At 39.4% G+C, this 18,836-nt stretch overlaps 1 protein-coding gene and 2 non-coding genes across 8 annotated transcripts in view; all 3 read left to right on the top strand.

Annotated features, from left to right (window-relative positions):
• Cep295 (centrosomal protein 295) overlaps positions 1-18,836 on the top strand; it is a 42,670-nt gene that overhangs the window by 19,320 nt on the left and 4,514 nt on the right. For 5 of the 6 annotated variants that reach the window (XM_060369577.1, XM_060369574.1, XM_060369568.1 and 2 more), the window contains 12 exons: positions 2,808-3,029; positions 6,792-6,884; positions 6,996-7,099; positions 7,436-7,570; positions 7,742-7,839; positions 8,095-11,350; positions 12,375-12,534; positions 12,652-12,795; positions 15,240-15,392; positions 16,465-16,577; positions 17,056-17,158; positions 17,529-17,774. In XM_060369577.1, coding sequence (XP_060225560.1) covers positions 2,808-3,029; positions 6,792-6,884; positions 6,996-7,099; positions 7,436-7,570; positions 7,742-7,839; positions 8,095-11,350; positions 12,375-12,534; positions 12,652-12,795; positions 15,240-15,392; positions 16,465-16,577; positions 17,056-17,158; positions 17,529-17,774 — 4,827 coding nt within the window. The remainder of the gene's footprint in view (positions 1-2,807; positions 3,030-6,791; positions 6,885-6,995; positions 7,100-7,435; positions 7,571-7,741; positions 7,840-8,094; positions 11,351-12,374; positions 12,535-12,651; positions 12,796-15,239; positions 15,393-16,464; positions 16,578-17,055; positions 17,159-17,528; positions 17,775-18,836) is intronic. The other variant, XM_060369584.1, reaches the window with a different exon arrangement.
• On the top strand, positions 16,680-16,759 carry LOC132651544 (small nucleolar RNA U2-19). The gene has a single exon (XR_009589156.1). It is a non-coding gene; the product is annotated as a small nucleolar RNA U2-19 (small nucleolar RNA).
• On the top strand, positions 16,900-16,969 carry LOC132651540 (small nucleolar RNA U2-30). Its single transcript, XR_009589155.1, has one exon. It is a non-coding gene; the product is annotated as a small nucleolar RNA U2-30 (small nucleolar RNA).

The raw sequence follows: 18,836 nt of genomic DNA, 5'->3' as shown, positions 1-18,836 counted from the left end.
AATCATTATCTAATGGTATTAGCTAATAATAAGTACAGATGATGACACTAATAGTAGCAGTGTCATTCTTTATGTCTTTGTATTTCTGCTGTTGGAAGTCAGTTCCACACTTGTTGGAGGGAGCCACTCACACATGATACCATCTGGAGATCTTGAGGTTATGTGAATGAGATGCTTAGTTCTAAATTCATTTGAAGGGTCAGCAGTCTTATGACTTGACCAGATCATTAGAAATTCTGTTGTGTTCCATTGCTGCTGGGTATGATGAGTTATACAAACTTTGATCTCCTACCCTTTACCCCTACCTGCAGTATTGAACTTTCTCACTTGGCTGTCTCACAGGTACTTAACACCAGCACTAAGCTTAGTTACTTCTTGCCTACTGAAACCTTTGCTTCCTAACTTAAGTGATTGATGGGGCCGTCAAGATGCCTCAGTGGCTGAAACCACTTGTCTTTGAGCCTAATGACCTCAGTTTGATTCCTGGGACCCAATGATGGAAGGAGGGAACCAACTCCTGGAAGTTGTCCCTTCCCCAGTAAATAAATAAATGTAATTAAGTGAGTGATGGTATTGTGGTTACCTGAGACAGACCAAACACTTTTCTCTTTACTTCTGCCTCCTTAAAGACCAGATCCACATCATTGAACTGACCTCATTTTTCCTCTTTATTTCTGTCTGTGTTGCCTTTATGCCATGCCAATCAATTTACATCTCATCACCAGCAGCCTGCATTGTGAAACTAGCTCTTTAAGGCTCTAACTTGATGGTGGGAGCTCAGGGCCTTCTCCCCGTCTTCTCTGCCTACAAGTCTCCTCACAAATATGATACTCTGGTTTGTCTCCGCTGTGAGCTCAGCAGACAGTGGGTTCGGTAATTACCCACTTTGTTTTTTCAGTTTTTCCAGAAACTTTTTTCTCAAGAATCTTATTTTCTTGCTAGATTAATAGTGTCTTTAAGAGGACTTTTTTTTTTTAACCATTTCATCCAGAGTTTTAGTTGTTCTAATGGAACTTTTTATTCATATTTCTAGTAAGCCAGAGTTGAAGCTTAGCATTACTTAAAGAAACAATCTGGTGCACAGCTGTAATCCCAGCACTTGGAGGCAAAGGCAGGTGGATTATCTTGAGTTCAAGGCCACCGTGGTCTACAAAGCAAGTTCAGGACACCCAAGGCTACACAAAGAAACCCTGTCTCAAAAAACAAAAAAACAAAACAAACAAAAAACAAAACAAAAATTAAAAACCCCACTATTTTCTGTTGATCCCAGTTAGGATTTGGCTTAATGTTTTTTAGTCTTCCAGCTTTTCATAAAAAAGCTTAGAAGCTGGTGTTGCTCCAACTATTCAGGAGGCAGAGCCAACAGGACAACCAAGAGTTTGGTGCTGGTCTGGACAAAATAACAATAATTGTTTCTTGAACAACCACAAAAGGCTAGGAATTCCCATTTCCATCCTTAAACTAAATCCTCATTGAAAATAACTACAGATAAAACATGGTAGTGTTGCTCAGTGGTAGAGTATTTGCCCAGCATATGTAAGGCCTTAAGTTTTATCCCTAGTACATACACACAAAATATGGATGGATGAATGGATAGATGGATTAGACAATGAATCTATCTTTAAAATGGGTAGATCACAGATTAATGATTAACTAAATAAACCAGGCAGAAAATGTTACCCTAAGTATATGGCTCTGTTTATATAGAATTAAGGAACAGGGTAAAACTACTGTATAGCCCTGTGTGGCTTTGCAGGGTACAGGTAAGTGACCTTTTGTGTCTATTGATGAATAAGGACAAAGGGCCTCGGTGCTGGAGATGTTGCACAGTGACCTGGACACTGTTGCTGGACACATCTGTGACATTTGCTGCACTGCACATACAGTTTTTGTGTGCTGAACTATAAACTACTTTTTTTTTGGAGGTTGTGGGGTTTTGAGACAAGAGTTTTTCTTTGTACCCTTGACTGACATGGAACTCGCTTTGTAGACCAGGCTGGCCTTGAACTTACAGAGATCCACCTGCCTCTGCCTCCAAAGTTCTGGGGTTTCCTACATTTTCAATTCTGTTAGAATTTCTTTAAAATATGGATTATAATGTACTTCATTGCCAGTTTTCAGCATCTTTGATATTCATAACCTTTTCTTTGATTAAACCAAAGCATTGTGCGCTTGCATCACAGTTTGCTCCCCACAGAGAATTTTTAGTTCTGTTCTTAGGTTGTGCCATCTCTGTGGAGGAATACTTGAAGGGATACCTTGTTTTTGGTTTGATAACTGAAAGGGTTTCCTTATGGTGAGAGATAGATTTACCCCAGGTGTTAACAAGAACCATTTGAAAGCAGGTGCTTTACTTTGAAGAGTTTAAAGTTGTTTTGGTTTGGTTGTTTTGGTTTGTTTTTTATTTTTCCCCTATAGCCTGCTGAGAACTGTGTGGGCTCTTCCCTAGCACAGAGCATGAAATCTTACAGTGTGTGACTCAGACAGGAACCCCAGGCAGCAGGTGATGAGAAGTTGTACAGTGTGCATCACCTAGCAAGCAGAGTGAATGTCCTCCCGAGAGTTAAGTTTGAAATTAGTATGCATGTATTATGTTACTGGAAATGCTCTAAATTTGAATTTAAGTTGAAAAAATTATACTTGATTGTTAAACTAAGACAATTTTGCTATCGTTGAATATACTGCTAACCTTTAAGTATTGAAAATAAAGTCATGCTTTTGTTTTAACTAAATAATTATAGCAGTTACTGACTATAAAGATAGAACAATTTGCCTAAAAATATTAAAGTAAATTTTCTCTTTTTTAGTGTCCTTTGCAACAAAGTCTCAACAAATTCCCGCAAGAATTCTTTTTAAAAGATTATTAAATAAGATTCGAAGCCAACAATCTCTCTGGACAATTAAATCCGTGTCTGAGGATGAAGGTGAAATGACTACAAGTACCAGTGAGATTGAGAGTAAAGCAGCAAGCATGGAATCAGGAGCCATTGCCACGGAGGAAGGAACACTGTTCTCTGAGCAGGAACAAGGTGTGATCTCCAGTAGTTGTCTGATAGTACATTGTTAAAAGGATGCTCATACCTGAGTTTAGGGGTTAGCAAAGTGGTAGAGCCTGAAAGTCCTGGTATCAGTCTCTATTTTGGCAGTGGGGAGGGGGCGGTAGGGTTGGGAGTAGTGGGGAAGAGTAGTAGTTGACTCATGTATGAGAAATCAAAGAATAGAGATCAAAAGTTAAGAAACTGACTGGAGAGGTGTCTCAGTGGTTAAGAACACTTAGATTCAATTGCACCCACGTGGTGGCTTGTGGCCTTCTATAATTGCAGTCCTAGACAATCAGACCCCCTCTCTGTCCTCTGAAGGTACTAAGCTGGCCGTGGTATACAGACATACATCAGGCAAAATACCCATATACATAAAACTTTTAAATTTAAGAAACAATTCAGCTACTTAATGGCAACAGAAGAACATTGAGTATGTTAGTGAACCTCTTGAACCACTGCTGCTCTCTGTGTGAACTCTGGAAATCATTGAGCCACAGCAGTTAGTTATAGTAGTAACTACTTGTAACATTTAGACTATTGCTTTCTTGTTGTTTCTGCATGACATACCTAGTGATTTACTTATAACTTTTTAAAATTATATATGTTTATGCCTGTTTATGTGTACAACGTGCATGTGGAGATCAGTCAGAAGGCATCAGATCCCCTGGAACTGGAACTACAGTTGGTTGTGAGCAACCATATGGGTGCTGGGAACAAGACCCAGATCCTCTGAAAGAGTAGTAGGCACCCTTGAACAGCTAAATTTTTCTAGCCTCCCCACACTTTATTTTATTTTTTGAGACAGGGTTTCACTGTGTAGCCTTGGCTGTCCTGGACTCGCTTTGTAGACCAGGCTGGTCTGGAATTTGGAGATCACCTGCTCTGCCTCCCTGAGTGCTGATATTACAGGCATGCAGGCATTTACCTGACTTCCACATCTTTATTTTTTAATAAGAATTTTTAGAAAACTATTTTTAGTTAAAAGAAAAACATATATTAGTGATTTTGAAAGTGTTGAATATGTCTTTACATTCCCATCAGAAATAGTTTATTTATTTGTTAACTTTAAGGAACTGGGGAGTAGCTCTTAAATACACTTTCAGAAGTCACTAGGATCATATGAACAAGGTTTCTATATATTGTGAAGGTCTTAAGAGTTTTTGGATTTTTTTTTTTTTGAAGGTATGTTTCTGTGTGTGTGGAAATGTTTCGCTTCCAAGCTTCTGAGAGAAGACAGCTGGATTTTACACTGTGCATAAGAAGCCTTGGCCTGCGTGCTTTACTAGGCCTTCCAACACCTCTCTCTGTTTTTCTCCTTTGTGGTTTCTTTTGCTGCACCCACTGGGCTATTGCCCTCAGAATCCATTCTTTAGATCTGTTTCCCTTCATTTAAATCTCTGTAGCTTACTCTGACTCACACTTTACAATATTACATATTTACTGATGTCATCTAAAGTGAATGTTTCTCAAGTTGGTCTCCTTGGACACAACTCATTTAGTATTTTCTCTTTCAAATTTAGCACCATCTGAGATTTTCTCCAGATTGAATTCTGAATAACTCTTTCCCCATCTACAGCTGCTTTTGTCACTCCCCTCCCCTGGCTCCCCACAGCTCAGTACTTGGTAATATGTTCATTTGTTCAAGCAAAAAAAGTTTAAATCATTTTGGCTATACTTGATTACCTACATCCAGACTGTCAACAATTTCAATTGGTCCCACACTTAAACTATATTCAAAACCCAACCATTTCTCACCACCAGTCATTCTAGTTTCAGCTGCATTTGTTTTCTAGTGTAGATTCTTGTCACAGTTCAATCTTCATCCTTTGCAACTCCCACTAGAGTCTCTTCATCAAGTGACCATGTAAGAACCCAGGTCAGCTCATTTTGTTCTTCTGCATCAGGCCCTAGCGTGAGTATGTGATTCACTCAGTTGAAACCAGACTGCTCACTGTGGCTTCACACACATGTTCTCTGACTTGGTTCTCTTCATATCTCTTACGACCACTGTACTGTAGATGCTGGCTTCCTCCCTGCTCCTCAGGCAGCCTAATCACAGCTCATATTGTTCGGTGTTTTGGCCAGCATTCTCCTGTAGATGTTTCTGTGGCTTGCTCCCTTACTGCCTTTCTGAATATGTTCAACTGCTAATTTCTCAGTGAGGCTTTCTCTGCTCACTTTATATAAAATGGCACTTCTGCCTTCCTCTTAGTGCTCCCATCTCGTCACAATCTCTCTCAATCTGCTTTTTCTTTTTAGCTCTTACCAGCAGGCAATAGACTTGCTTTCTTGTTTATTTTGCTATTTTCTTCACATCTAACCCATTTGTGAGAGAGGAACTTGAAGATTTTATTTATTGCTCTGTTCTCAGAGGCCTTGTGTATCAAAAGTTCGGTTTTTGTTGAATTAGTTGAATAGCTTAGTTAATTCAGGAAGTCACATATTTAAAGCATGAGAATGGAAGTTCTTTTGGAGGAGAGAATTCAGTGAGAAGGGAGCTGACCACCTAAGGGATTCCGGCTATAGAGGAAACTATAGGAGGCCAGACAAGTAGAAAGAATACATTAATGGAATCCTAATAAAAGGAACTCTGCTGCTGAACCTATAATTACATTATTTTGAAAATGTCCTGCATGAATAGGCATTCTCCTTTTATTTTTGTTGTTATTTTACTTCAATGACTGATCCACAGCCAAGCCACTATGTACAGACATGAGGGAAGCTTCATTTCTTGGTCTCTTCCTCTGTCTCTTGATGATCTCCTCCTTCTTGGCCTGAAGGCTATCCTCCCTGCACTTCCATGCTTCCTTGGACTTACACTTACTAGCCTCAGCCTTCCAGCCAGGAGCTCCTTTTGGCATCTAAGCGTTGGCCATACCCTTCTGCTTCCCTATGCCCATGTCTGTGCCCTTCCATCAAGCCAAGGTGTTAGCCAGCATCGAGCCCGGAAATGGACTGTCACAGACTTCCGGATGATCAGCCCATCATTGATCAGCTTCCTGATTTACTGATGGGAGTTGGCATTGCGGTTTCGTTGGTCTCACTGGGGTCCAACCAGACCTTTTTTCCAGAGCAGAGGAAACTAGAGGAAAGCCTCTTCTGTAGCCTGAGTATACTCTTGGCTGTGGATACAGCAGCAAAAGGGGGATTCTCATTCTTCTTTTTCAGCTTTCTGCATGCCTTGCCTGTGGGTGTTTGTGTAGATCTATTCCTCTCCTTCACCTGACCTCCTTCCTTATCGTTATCATTTTCTCAGAGAAATCACACCTGACTCACCAATCTAGTGTCCTTATTTATTGTGTAATATAGCCTTTATTTTCTTTACATAGTACGTGGTTTTAATTCTCTAAGTTTTTCTGAGCTGATTATATGATGTTTCTGTCCCTCTTTCAACCTTCAAACCTCTTTGAGGTCTCTTGTCATTCAGTACAATATTCCTTGTCATCTGCCATACCATGATAAATGATTGAATGAGTGCTCTGTGCAAAATTATTGGCTATCCTTATATGATAAAATCCCTAGAAACTAATATTCTAGTAAAAATTTGTTGATATTTCTTTAGCTCCTCTTTGGCCTTTGGTTTTTTTCTTATAATATTTGCCTTAGGTTGGATGGTTAATGTATGTAGCTACCAAAAAGATGACTGAGTCTTCACTGAATGTCCACTTCATGTGGACCAAAAGAGAATGGTTGATCTGAATGCAGGTTCCTGTTGTTTTGACACTGTCATAACAGTGCTATCTTTTACAGTCACAGACAGTGATAGGCTGACAATTGAGTCAGGACCACTGAGTAGTGAAGATAAGCCATTTTTCTACCAAGCCGGTGCTGGAAAGGAACAAGGTATTTCTGTCTTATCCTCCAATTAAACTTACTTGGTTCCTCATATTTTTTCTGTAGTCATCTTTCTGAATAACAATTAAGAAGCTTATTTTTGTTTGGGGGCTCTTGTAGCGATGGCTGTGTCTCCACCTGTCACAACTGTGGCTCAGAGTTCAGTACTGCTTCATCCTCAGGAAGAAGCAGTCAGAATTCGAATGTCAGCAAGGCACAAACAGGTAAGCAGGCCCTGGGGTTACAGTTTTGTTTGACCTGTGCAGCATGTCTTAATCTATGATTCTTTGGTAACATGGTTTATATATCAGCTTGACAGAGTGTATTTGGTCTCTGTTTATACTCATTTGCCTCCTAAATCTCTGCTGTATTCTTCTTTCCACTTTCTCTTGGTTCTCCCATAATCCCCTTGGCAACATCAGTGGCAGATTTAAGACTACTTATTTCATGGATAATGGGTCCGTTTGTTGATGACATATATTTCTTTTTAATGCAATGTATGTGAACATTTCTCTTCAGAGTTTGCTGTTAGTTAGAACAATAATATTCTCATTACTTAGATAATGGAGATAGAAGAGCAGAAGCAGAAGCAGTTGGAATTACTTGAACAAATTGAGCAACAGAAGTTAAGATTAGAAACTGATTGTTTCCGGGCTCAACTGGAAGAAGAGAAACGAAAGAAAACTCAGTTTGAGGTAGCATGGCATTGGGGGCCAGAAAATGTTGTTTATGTTCCACTCACCTGGTAGATGTCCTCTTCAGTTTGTGTCCTGTGCCAGTGCAGATATGGTCAGGTTTATTAGTAAGATGTGTGTTGAGCTGCTGGATTTACCTGACACTGTAGAAAACCGTATATTCATTTTTAGGTTTGCCCTGCCCCAATGTCACATGCTATGATTTCTGATGAAGACTGTCACAGGCAGATGATTCGTAACTATCAACATCAGCTTTTACAACAAAATAGGTACGGAATGAAGTATAATTTCTGTGAGACAGAGTCTTACATCTTGGGGATTTATGATTTGTTTTCTATTAGGATCCTATTGGAAGTCCCTTAGAAATCGCCATGGTGTTTTTTTAAGGGCAGTGGGAATCACTGTAAATATCAATAACCTTAGATTGATGCTTATAGATTGTAATGTGTAAAATTTGAGAATTTGAGGGTTTTTTTTTTTAATTACAAATTACTAGTATTTGTTTTTATATTTGTTTTTGATAGGTTACACAAGCAGTCTGTTGAGACTGCCAGGAAACGATTACTTGAATACCAAACTGTATTAAAAGAAAGATGTCTCCCTGTACCAGCCGCATCACTGGCACCTGATTCTGTTGTATTAGGGCCGCCACAGAAATCCCAAAAGTCTGCTGCCGCATCAGAGCATTGGGATCCAAGCCAGAGATTGAAGCTAAGTCCTACCAAATATCAACCTGTGCAACCCTCACATACCCCTGCATTAGATCATGGTGATATTCAGTTACCAGGAGAGGGTCACTTTCCACAGAGGCAAGGAGAAACAGGTACATCAGAGAAGTTAGCCAAGCAGTCTGTGGAGTCACAGGAACATCCACAGCAGTTCTCTCAGGCAGAAATGCATGAGAAAGACTCTGAGTCCATCCCTGAAGATTCTCAAGCACTTTCAAGAACTTTGTCTTCTGATAGGCCACTGGTACTTGCATGTTCTTTTGCTAGTCTTCCAGTTAAACTTGAATCTGGAAAAATTCAGAAACCCTTAAAAACCATAAACCAGTCTGTAATCACTCAAATGCATGATCAGCCTTTGTCATCTTCAGAAACAAGCACAACCCAGCAGGGTGACTCAAAGGTTCTCCAAGAACAGTTAGAAATACAGAAGGAAGTTCTTCAGGCAAGACAAGAGGCTCCGGAAAAGGTGCTTTTGTATAAACAGAAAGAACTGGAAAAGCAGACTGCTCTTCAAGTATTTCTACCTTCATCTTCATCAGTTGGAAACTTATTTCCTTCACTGCCATCTACCTCAGCTGAATCAGGAGAAATCCAGGCATCTTCAACAGAAAGTGATGGCACTGTTTCCTCAGGCAATGTGGACAGGCTTTGGGGTGTTTCACAGCCTATCTCGTCACAGCAAACCAGTTCAGAATTTCTCCAAGAACAGTTCAGTGTTCAAAAGGATAACCTTCAGGCTAGGCGAGAAGCCCAGGAGGTCATGTTTGCACATAAACAGAGTAAACTGGATGAAATTGTATGTTCTGAACAGGCTGGGCCTTCTTGGCCACATCAGGTGGCTCAGCAGTCATTTAGTTCCCTAACATTGGCTTCTAAACAATCTGGAAAAATCCAGGAACCGCCTTTACCTACAAACAAAATAGGGCTTTTCCCAAGCCAGTCTGAAACCTCAAAATCTCAGGATGGATCTTCAGGTTTTCTACAGCAGACCCTACCACTTCACAGAAGTTTAAAATTTCTGCGAGAACGGCTGACAGCGCAGATGGATACGATTCAGCCTAGACATGACACTCAAGAGTCATTACTTTTACATAGAGAAAGTGCTTTGGGAGGCAGTAGGGCTGGGCCAGTAAATTCACTTTTCTCAGTGTTTGCTCACCATTCGGATGCTTCTCGTGCAGTTTCAGAAGCTGGTTCGAAGAGATTCCAGGAACAATATTCATCTGGGAAAGAGAATATTGTTCCCCCCAGTCACCCGATCACCCCAGAACTTCAGGAGGAGTCTCGTGGCTTTCCACAGCACAGCCTTCCAAGACAACATTTTATAACACTTCAGGATCAGGCACATATTCCGAGGTTTATACGTGGTACTAGAAAAGAGATTCAGGAATTTTCACACAAACTAAATGAATTAGAAAAAGGACTTTATTCGCAACAGTCTGGCACCCTGTCTTCTCCATCCCAAGTGGTAGAATTAGAAAGATCCCAGGAGTTTATATCAGTCAGTGATAGTACAGGTCCCTTAAGCCATTTTAAAATTCCAGGATTTCAGGAAAGACTAGTTAGATTTTCACAACATACATTCCCCCTACCAGGTAATTTTCAGGAACACCAAGAATGGGTAGACATGGAAAAAGAGAACTGTCAGCTTAGTTCTCAAACTCGGGAAAATTCATTTTCTCAACAGACAGGCTTTTCTCCCTTCATACCCTCATTAGGACTGCCATTGGGTGTGTCCTTGCCTTCTGCTGACTCTACAACACAAGGCTCACTCTCAACAGAGAGCAGCAGTAGAGTGACATCAAACCTTCAGCTGCCAGAATTGCAGGGTAGACTTTTAAAGATATCCCAACTCATCCAGCCTCAGCAAGACAGTTTGAAGGTCCTTCAAGAACAGTTAGCTGCACAAAGGGAAGCCATCATTCACTCTCGACAAGAAGCTCTTGAAAAAGACCTAAGAGAGTGGAAGGAAAGAGTATTTCCAGAGCAAGTTGGTCTGTCTTCTCCCCTGAAACCACAGCGTTCACTTGCTTCATTCCCTCTTTCTGACTCTGAAAGAACACAGGAGCTGTGTTCAACTATCAGTGACGAAGCAATGTCTTCCAGTTGTTCTGAGATTATGGGTTTACCTGGCAGGGCATTGGGTTTATCACATACTGCTTTACCTCAGCAGGATGATCTGACTGCACAGTCAGAACACCGTCATGCACAAACAAATTTATTTTGTTCTACTGAGGAAACCCAGGAAAAGCTGGTGTTTCCCAGACCATGTAAATTTGAAGAGATGTCTGCTGAACATTTTATCCAACCTCATCATGGTTATTTAAAGACATTTCAACAACAGTTAGGTAGGCAAAGGCAAGGCATTAGATTTGGCCAGGAAATACAAGAGGAACTGCTTTTGCAAAGGTTAAATAAGTTGGAGCAAAGGGTATCTTCTGAACAAATTAGCTCCTTTTCATTCTCATCCCAGGAAGCACTGCCTATTGTCAACTCTGAAGATTCCTTACAGTCTTTCCCAGACAAAAAGGATGGTACTGACATGCCCAGGTACCATAGTGAGTGTCTGAGCTTTTCACAGCCTCTTCTGCCTCCACAGGATAATCTGGCAGAGCAGTTGAACTTAGAAATGGTATTTCATAAAGAACTGCTTTTACACAAACAAAACAGCAAAAACAAAAGTGAATCTACTGAGCATGCCTTCCCTGCTTTGTTTCTGTCCAAGGAAATTGAGCATCCATTCATTCCACTACCTTTTGCAGAAGCTAAATCTAAAAGCATTTGTGAGTTACATTTATCTAAAAAGGAGCATGAAGCTCCTTCTAATGATGGTGTGATCCCAAGATTGCAGGACAGTCTTTTAAGTTCTTTCCAGCCTGCGTTAATTCAGGAAGATAACATGAGTCTTCAGAAGCAGCTGAATCTACAAAGAGAAGCTCTATACTCTAGGCAAAGAGCCCAAGAAGAATTGCATGTGCAGACACAGACAGCTTTGCAACAGCAAATCGAAAAACACAGAGAGACTTTGAAAGATTTCTTTAATGTCAGTCAGGTATGTTCTGAATTTTAAACTTCAGCATTACATAATAGATGTTTAAACCTGATTCCATTCCTTCTCCTTGGTTATTGGGAGTGTGGAAATTAAAACAGAAGTGTATCTACTTTAGGATAATTTTAAATACAGTCTACATTAAAGAATACCCATCTTCATATATGAGTTTTGTTGCAGAGGGTTCTCACTGCACTGCGACAGATAAAAATTGTAAAAAAGAACTGGTTAACAGGCTTTTTCTTATACTGTGGCAGTTCTGTTCTCTAATGATGTTGTTAACATTTGTATATGAATCAGTCTGTGTTGTGCTTTTTTCCTAAATGACATAGTGGTATAGCTGGTATGGCTATAGGCTGATAGAGGCCAGACCTACTGATGGTGCTTACATTTGAGTTGTTGAGGAGACTGATGTGGTCACTCAGACACATCAGAATAGTTAGAATGCCTCTATATTCTATATTAGGCCATTTCTTAAGTCTCTTAGTACAAGCAGAATTCTGCAGCACTTAGATGTTCAGGGAGCACTTGAGTCCATAATATAATAGTCCTAGAGTTGTGAAGGAAAGATAATGGGGGAAAGGCAAAGGGAAACATTCAGATCTAATCTGTCAATAAGGCAGAGGGAGTTAAGGGTTGGGTGTGGGGCTGAAATGTGGTTGAACCTTATACTGGGAGTTTCATGCCTTCAATGATGGAAGTATTTCTCAGTTTTGATCTGTCAACATAAAACACAGATTGTTTATTCTGAGCTATACCTGGGGATATAGGTTCAGGTTTTCCTGAATAGCATGTTCCACTTTGGAAACAGTTACAGGAACTTTATAGTTACAGAGCAAAAGAAAATCGTAAATTCATGGTGTTTTCCAAGTACTTTGTTGGGCCCATGAGGTGGGCGGATTACAGAGATGCAAGGAAGACTGCATTGATAGACTATTCATTCAGTTAAGGTTTGACAGATTTAAATCTCATGGGTTCTTCACATAACCCCTTAACACACATTGTTCTTATCATCCTCATTTTTCAGGCAAGGCAGCCCTCAGGTGAGAATGATTTGAAAATGCAGAGGCTAGAACAGCTCACAGGGTGGTTTCCTCATATTCAAGGTCTTGCCTGGGGAGACTCAGATCAAGAGAGCCCTAGTGATGAGCAGCCATGTTCAGCAGATGTCCATGCTGAGTACAGTGGTGAGATAATCCCTATTCTCTTCTGACCATACCTATTTGCCCTCATCCCTGCACCTAGCTGGCTCAAGAAAAGCTTGCTGCCTGTTCACAAAGTTTCATTTGTCCTTGACCTGATAGGTGAGAGTTTGGACAAAGAATTGAGTGGAAGAGCCTCAAAGCCACCTGTCTCCAAAGTTAAATTTGGTTTGGACTTAAACCAGCATGAGCTTAGTACTATACAGGAGGTGGAGTCACCAGCAAGTGGCAGGACTTCCATTCTAGGTAAATATTGTGATAAAATACAACATCTTACTAGTTTGCTAGCTTTCTACCTTTTTTAACAGTATGCTAAAATGTATCTAAGAAACAGCCTTTGAATACTTATAAAAAGAAAAACTGGTTTACATAAAAATAATTAAAAATTTGGGACCAGATAAATGGCTTGCCAAGTAGAAAGCATTTTCCTCCTCGTTGTGCAGTCCTGACAGCTGAAGTTCAGTCTCTGGATCCCAAGTGGAAAAAGAGAACCAACTCCCAAAGATTGCCCTCTGACCTCTACACACATGCCATGGCAACACTCCAAAACAGTAAACACAGTAATAATAAATAAAAAATAGAATTTATTTAAGTACTTAGATTTTGACATAAAGAAATGTGGCACTTTAATTAGCTTCTCTTTCAATGAGGAACGCAGTGTAAACTGTAACTACCTTCTCTCACATATGGAGAAGGGCAGTGTGCTGTGACAAAGTCTTTGCTGTCCCACATTCTAACACAGTGCTTCCTTTTATGTCAACTGTCTAGATGTGTTTCAAGGTGGGACTCAGTTCTCTTTTTCCCTTCACCTTTCTGTTCTTACTGGTCTTTTTCTACATCTTGGTCGGGTTTTTTTGTTGTTTTGTTTCTAGACAGGCTCTCACTTAGTAGTCCTGGCTGACCTGGGACAAGATAGGTAGACCAATCTGGCCTTGATCTTTTCCTGTATATCTTGTAGGATAATTATGCCTAAAATTTTGGCTTTACTTGCAATTAGAACATACACATTTGTTTACTATACTACTTTTACTTTTACTTTTTTTTTTTTTTTACTAAAAAAAAAATCCTTCCTGAAATCCTTTAATTTCTTAACATCTTTATATTTTAGAGTCACCAGATAATTTTCTTGACAGATTTACCAAAGGAAATCTTGTCTAGGAAAAAAAAATCAGTTTTTTTGTTGACAAAAAGGTACATAGGAGTGCAATGTTACTTTCAGCTGTTGGGGTCGAGCCATAAAATAAGGTGCCCTTGTTTCTTACTGAAAGAATATGGTAAGGTGGGGAAATATGGGCCCTCTAAGAATCAGTGCTTTTCTGCTTATAACAGGTGAGAATGTGATATGCTTCGTGAAATGAGAGTCAGGATTTTTCACTGGCTTTGGAAGCTTTTTCCCATTCAGGAATTAAAACCATTTACCTAACTCAGAATGATTGTAAGGAAATGCTTATCACTTAGTCCTGTAGTTAACTGAATCATGTTTGAGATTATAAAATGCCATTTTGTCTAAAGGGAAAATCATGTTATTCCACTTCCTTTTTAAGAGTTGACCCCTCTCATGGTGGACTTCTAACCCAGTAAATTACTATCGCTTATCTCTTTGAATTCTTACAACAGTTCATTTTCCATTCCCATTCAGTCCTGCCTGTTGTGAGTTTTTTTTGGTTTTTTTGTGTGTAGACGGCTGCAGTAATTCCCAGCATTATTCTTTTGGCTTTTTGAAGCAGAGCCTTGCAGTGTAGCCCATGATGGCCTGGAACTCACAGTGTAGCTCCAACATGTGGTTCTCTTATCTCAGCTTTCCATGTGTTTGGGATTGCAGATGTGTCCCTGGCTAAACTAAGTCATTCATAAAAAATGTCATTTCCCCCAGAGGGGGGGGAGCTGGTTGAGGGGTAAGTGAAAGCCTTGCCATGCTTTTTAATCCATAGAGCAAAGCTTGGTTGAAATTTCATATGGGTAGGGCAGTTAGAGGGGACATAGGTTAATAATTAAGTTGAAAATGCTAATCTGTATTGATTTTCCTTTTTCCTCTTGTAGTTCATTTCTTTTGTCTTTGTTTTCTAGATAAATTTCCTTAATTCTTCTATTTCACTTTCTGTTTTTCTTTCCTTTTTTTTTTTGCTTCTGAATTTTATCGCTTCTGAATTTATTTGATCGTCCATTTGCAGTTAACAGAAAATAACTTTTTTCTGGTTCCTATGATACTATACCTTAGTAACATTCTACTTTTATTCCATACAAAATAGGAGTAACTTTAAAAGTTAAGTTTTGTTTTGGTTCTTTATTTTCTGTTGGTCCCCATCATATATTTTAGAATCTTTCTTCTAAATCCCTTCTTATTTGGGATGCTAAAAGGCTGGCTGTATTTTTTAAAAACTATTATCTACATAGCTATTTTACATGATAAAGTGGCCATTTATGCACTAGAGAGGTGGTTCAAAGCTTGAGTACACACTGTTCTTCCAGAGGACCCATGCTCAGTTCCCAGCACACAGCTATTTCAATTCCGGCTCCATGGGATTTAATGCCCCCTTCTGGCTTCCACAGGCACTGTACACAAAGTGTATATTCATACAGGCAGGCAAAGGCAAAGCACTCAAACACGTAAAATAAATATATCTAAAAATAAATGGCCATTTTACTTTGAGCAGCTGGAAATATAGTGAGTCAGGTCTTTTTCTACCCAGGAAGAGCAGATTTCTATCAAGGCCGAGACCCATTAAGGGTCTCAGTAAGCAGAGAACAAAGTTTCCTGGGGAGCCCGCTGGCGCATGATCCATTTGGTTGTCACCAACCACCTACCCAAGATAACAGTAGAAGCCATGATGATGATGAAGCAGGTAAGAGATAATTCGGGAGTGGATGTGCTATACACAAGGACAGGTGGACAAAAAGTGGTTGTTTGGTTCTGTGTAATAGTGGTAAGTAGCTTTGGTGACAGTTGGGGATCAGCTCATTGTAGTACATCTGTGCTCTCTAGATTTACAAAATCATTAACAGTTATGAGGGTGGGGCTGGGATATGTGTAGACCAGGCTGCCCTGGAACTCACACTGGTTCTTCTGCCTCTGTCTTCCGAGTGCTAGGAAATCTTTTTACTGTTAAACTGTCTCATTAAGTGAATGCCATTAGGAGGACTGTACAGGATTTGATGAGTTGGCGACTCTGTAGGCCACACTGTGAATAGAGTAGTAGGAGGAAAAACACTATCTTCTGTAAACTGGCCTTGCAAGAGAGTGCTTCATGATACTTGTAAACATATGAAGAATTTTAAGTCAGTTGATTCCAGCACCCAGTGGCAACCAAAGTTCATTTCCTTGCTTTTAAGTTTATAGGTGTGAAGCTGTAATAGCGCTTGCTGGCCTGCAAAGCAGAGCTCCAGTACTACTTTATTCACTGTGACTTCTTTTTTTAAGTCATTATCTTTCTAGGATTTCTTTTTATTTTAGCGTAAATTAAACACAGATAATTGATATATGAGTTGTAGCTAAAGCATAACATAGGACATGAGAGATTTCCTGTTAGAGGGTTCATAAGAGAAGGGTTGACTCCAGCATCAGTTTCTTGTGTTGCAGTTGTGTTACAGGACATTATCATTCTTAATATTTTGATATATTTTGACTCTTCCAACTTTATAGTTGATATTTAAGTATTTTAAAAGAAATTTAGCCCTGGACTAGCAGTGACAACTGCATTTTTTTTTTTTTTTCCTTAAGTATTAAGTATTGCCCTAGTGAGATTTATACATGATAGTAAATAAACTGGTCTTTTTTTCTTTGGCCTGAGGTAAGGCAGTTTTAAGAAGCAAAATATAAAAACAAGGTATAGAAATACAGGGAATGCTACCCTCTGGTACTAAAATTTACTTTAATTTTCTGTACCCCTAATTTGAACCCTCCAATCCACATTTTAGTTAAAGTCAAGGAATCTGATGTGGAGAATCATGCAGTCTTGAGTCATGCTGTCTCAGAAGAAGAAAAAGAAGCGTGTACATACCTGGGTTCAATTGTGAAGCTAGATGATAAGGTCAGTGATACATCTGTGTGTAATATATTAAGCAGTGTGGTTTTATATTTCTGTTTAGTTTGTTAAAAACTTAACCTCTGTTCTCTGAGATCTACTGAAGTGGATCAATGATGAAAATAGCCAAATCTGAGCATCAGAAGACCTTCTGGTCTGCTTGGTGCATGATCTTCTTAGTTCTGAGAAGCAAACTACAAAACAGCTTAAAACAATTAGGGTCTGTGTATGGTGAGAGAAAGCTGTGTGCATGCGTGTGTGGGGGTGTGTGTGTGCGCATGTTTGTGTGCTTGTGTGGGTGTGTGTGTGTGTGCGCACAATCATTTCTGAGCAATGATGAAAAGGTTTTAGTACTGAATTTTGTCACTATGAAGGTTTCTACACTTGACCTGAGCTCAGAATTGACACCTGGCATTGTTGATGGCTTGCGGTTTTTTTGAGATGTGTCATGATCATGATCTAATATTTACCTTTGAAATTTTAGGCTGAAACACAAGAGATTTCTCAGGAGCCATTATCTTCAGTAACCTTTTCTACTGGAAGCTTCTTAAGTTATGAAATCACAGATTTAAGCCTCACAGATACAGGTACTATCAAACTTTGTGAACGTATTGAAGGAGCAGCACTGGCTGAACCGCAGTGTGGTAATAGAGAAAGCATTGTTTCTTCATGTGTGTCTAGGGGGTATATTTGGGGAAGAAGCTGTCTCTTATCTACACAGGAAAGCATCAGTGTCAAATAGAATACCTTAAGTCTAATATTCTAAAAAATGACAAAATCATATGTGCACTCTGGCACACTTTCCCATTTAATGGAAATCTCTGAACAAATCTCTTGGTTCCACCAAGCTCAACAATATATACTGCTATAACATATTATGTTTGTGAGGAAGTTTCAAGATGTTAAATTGCTGTATTATAAATGTTAATTAAATGTTTTCATTACACTCATTTTCAGAGTCATTTTCAGAACAGACAGAGCATCAAGAAGAAGAATCTACCAGTAAACAAGAAGAGACCGATCCTTTTAGTTGTGCAGTTCCTTCAACACAAGTTATTTATTATCAGCAGCATTTCTTACGTGCTCATGAATCTCTATTGCCCACGAAGGAAGAAAGCACATTTGATCACACACGTGTTCAGCAGATCATAGACAAGGATATAAATGAAGCAGATTTGATATCTGAAAAAAGAGATTTTCAGGGTAAAATTATTTATTTTAAAAGAATATTTGTATTAACTTTTTCTAGCTTTTCACCTTTCAGCCTTTTTAGTTTTAAATATTGTTTGAGCTTCATATTTCTTATGGCATATACATTATTTATGCCACAGATAATATTGAGGGCATTTATGAGACAGGGCATCTGGGAACACTGTAACTGGAAAGTATAAAGGGACCATGAGATATCTTAGCATTAAAGGTACTTGTTATCAACTCATCACTTATCTGACCAATAAGTTCAGTTCCCAGAACTCACGTGGTAGGAGGAGACAACCAACTTCTGGTGGTTTTCTTTGACCTACATGCAAGCACTGTGGCAGGTACATGTGTACGCACACACACGCACTGACACGAATGAACATAAATTTTTAAAATATAAGCGTGAAGACCCTAAACAGAAGATTAAGGAGAACATCTCCCTTTATGCACTACAATAAAAGATTTGAGTAAGATTTAGAGTATTTGCTCGCTGTGGGACCATAGAGAAGTTAATTTACCTCTTTCCTTCCATAAAAGAAGTTGAAATTAAATAAAATAGTACACACAACAGCAGTATAGAGAGTCCCAGAAACAAGGAAGACAACCTTTCTCATTTTAAATCATTGATCATGAAGTAAGCTAAGAGCTCAGAGCTCTACAGCTAAGCTTTCCCACATAGTCTTATATGTCCTGCTATTCCTAATTAACTTTGGTCACTAGAAGATTCCATTTCTCCTATCTGGGGAACAATCGTGATTGGACTTATTTTGAATGCATCTTGTGAGCATATAGAGCAACTGGAAGTAATCCTGATGTATTAAAAATTATTTTGGGGCGGGTGTTATTTATTTTTATTTTATGTAGATGAGTACTCTGTCTGCATGTACACCTGTATACCAGAAGAGGACATGAGATTCCAGTATAGGTGGCTGTGAGCACCGAGTTGTTGCTGGGGGTTGAACTCTGGACCTCTGGAAGAGCAGAGTTCGTGCTGAGTCATCTCTCCACCCAAACTCCTATCCCAAAATGTTTAAACACTCTAAAGAGTATATTCTTAGCTCTCTT

The sequence above is a fragment of the Meriones unguiculatus genome, chromosome 1 (genome assembly GCF_030254825.1).
Source record: "Meriones unguiculatus strain TT.TT164.6M chromosome 1, Bangor_MerUng_6.1, whole genome shotgun sequence".
In the NCBI taxonomy this organism is placed as follows: Eukaryota; Metazoa; Chordata; class Mammalia; order Rodentia; family Muridae; genus Meriones; species Meriones unguiculatus.
Note: the sequence above shows the minus strand (reverse complement) of the source record. Positions and strands in the feature narration are given on the sequence as shown.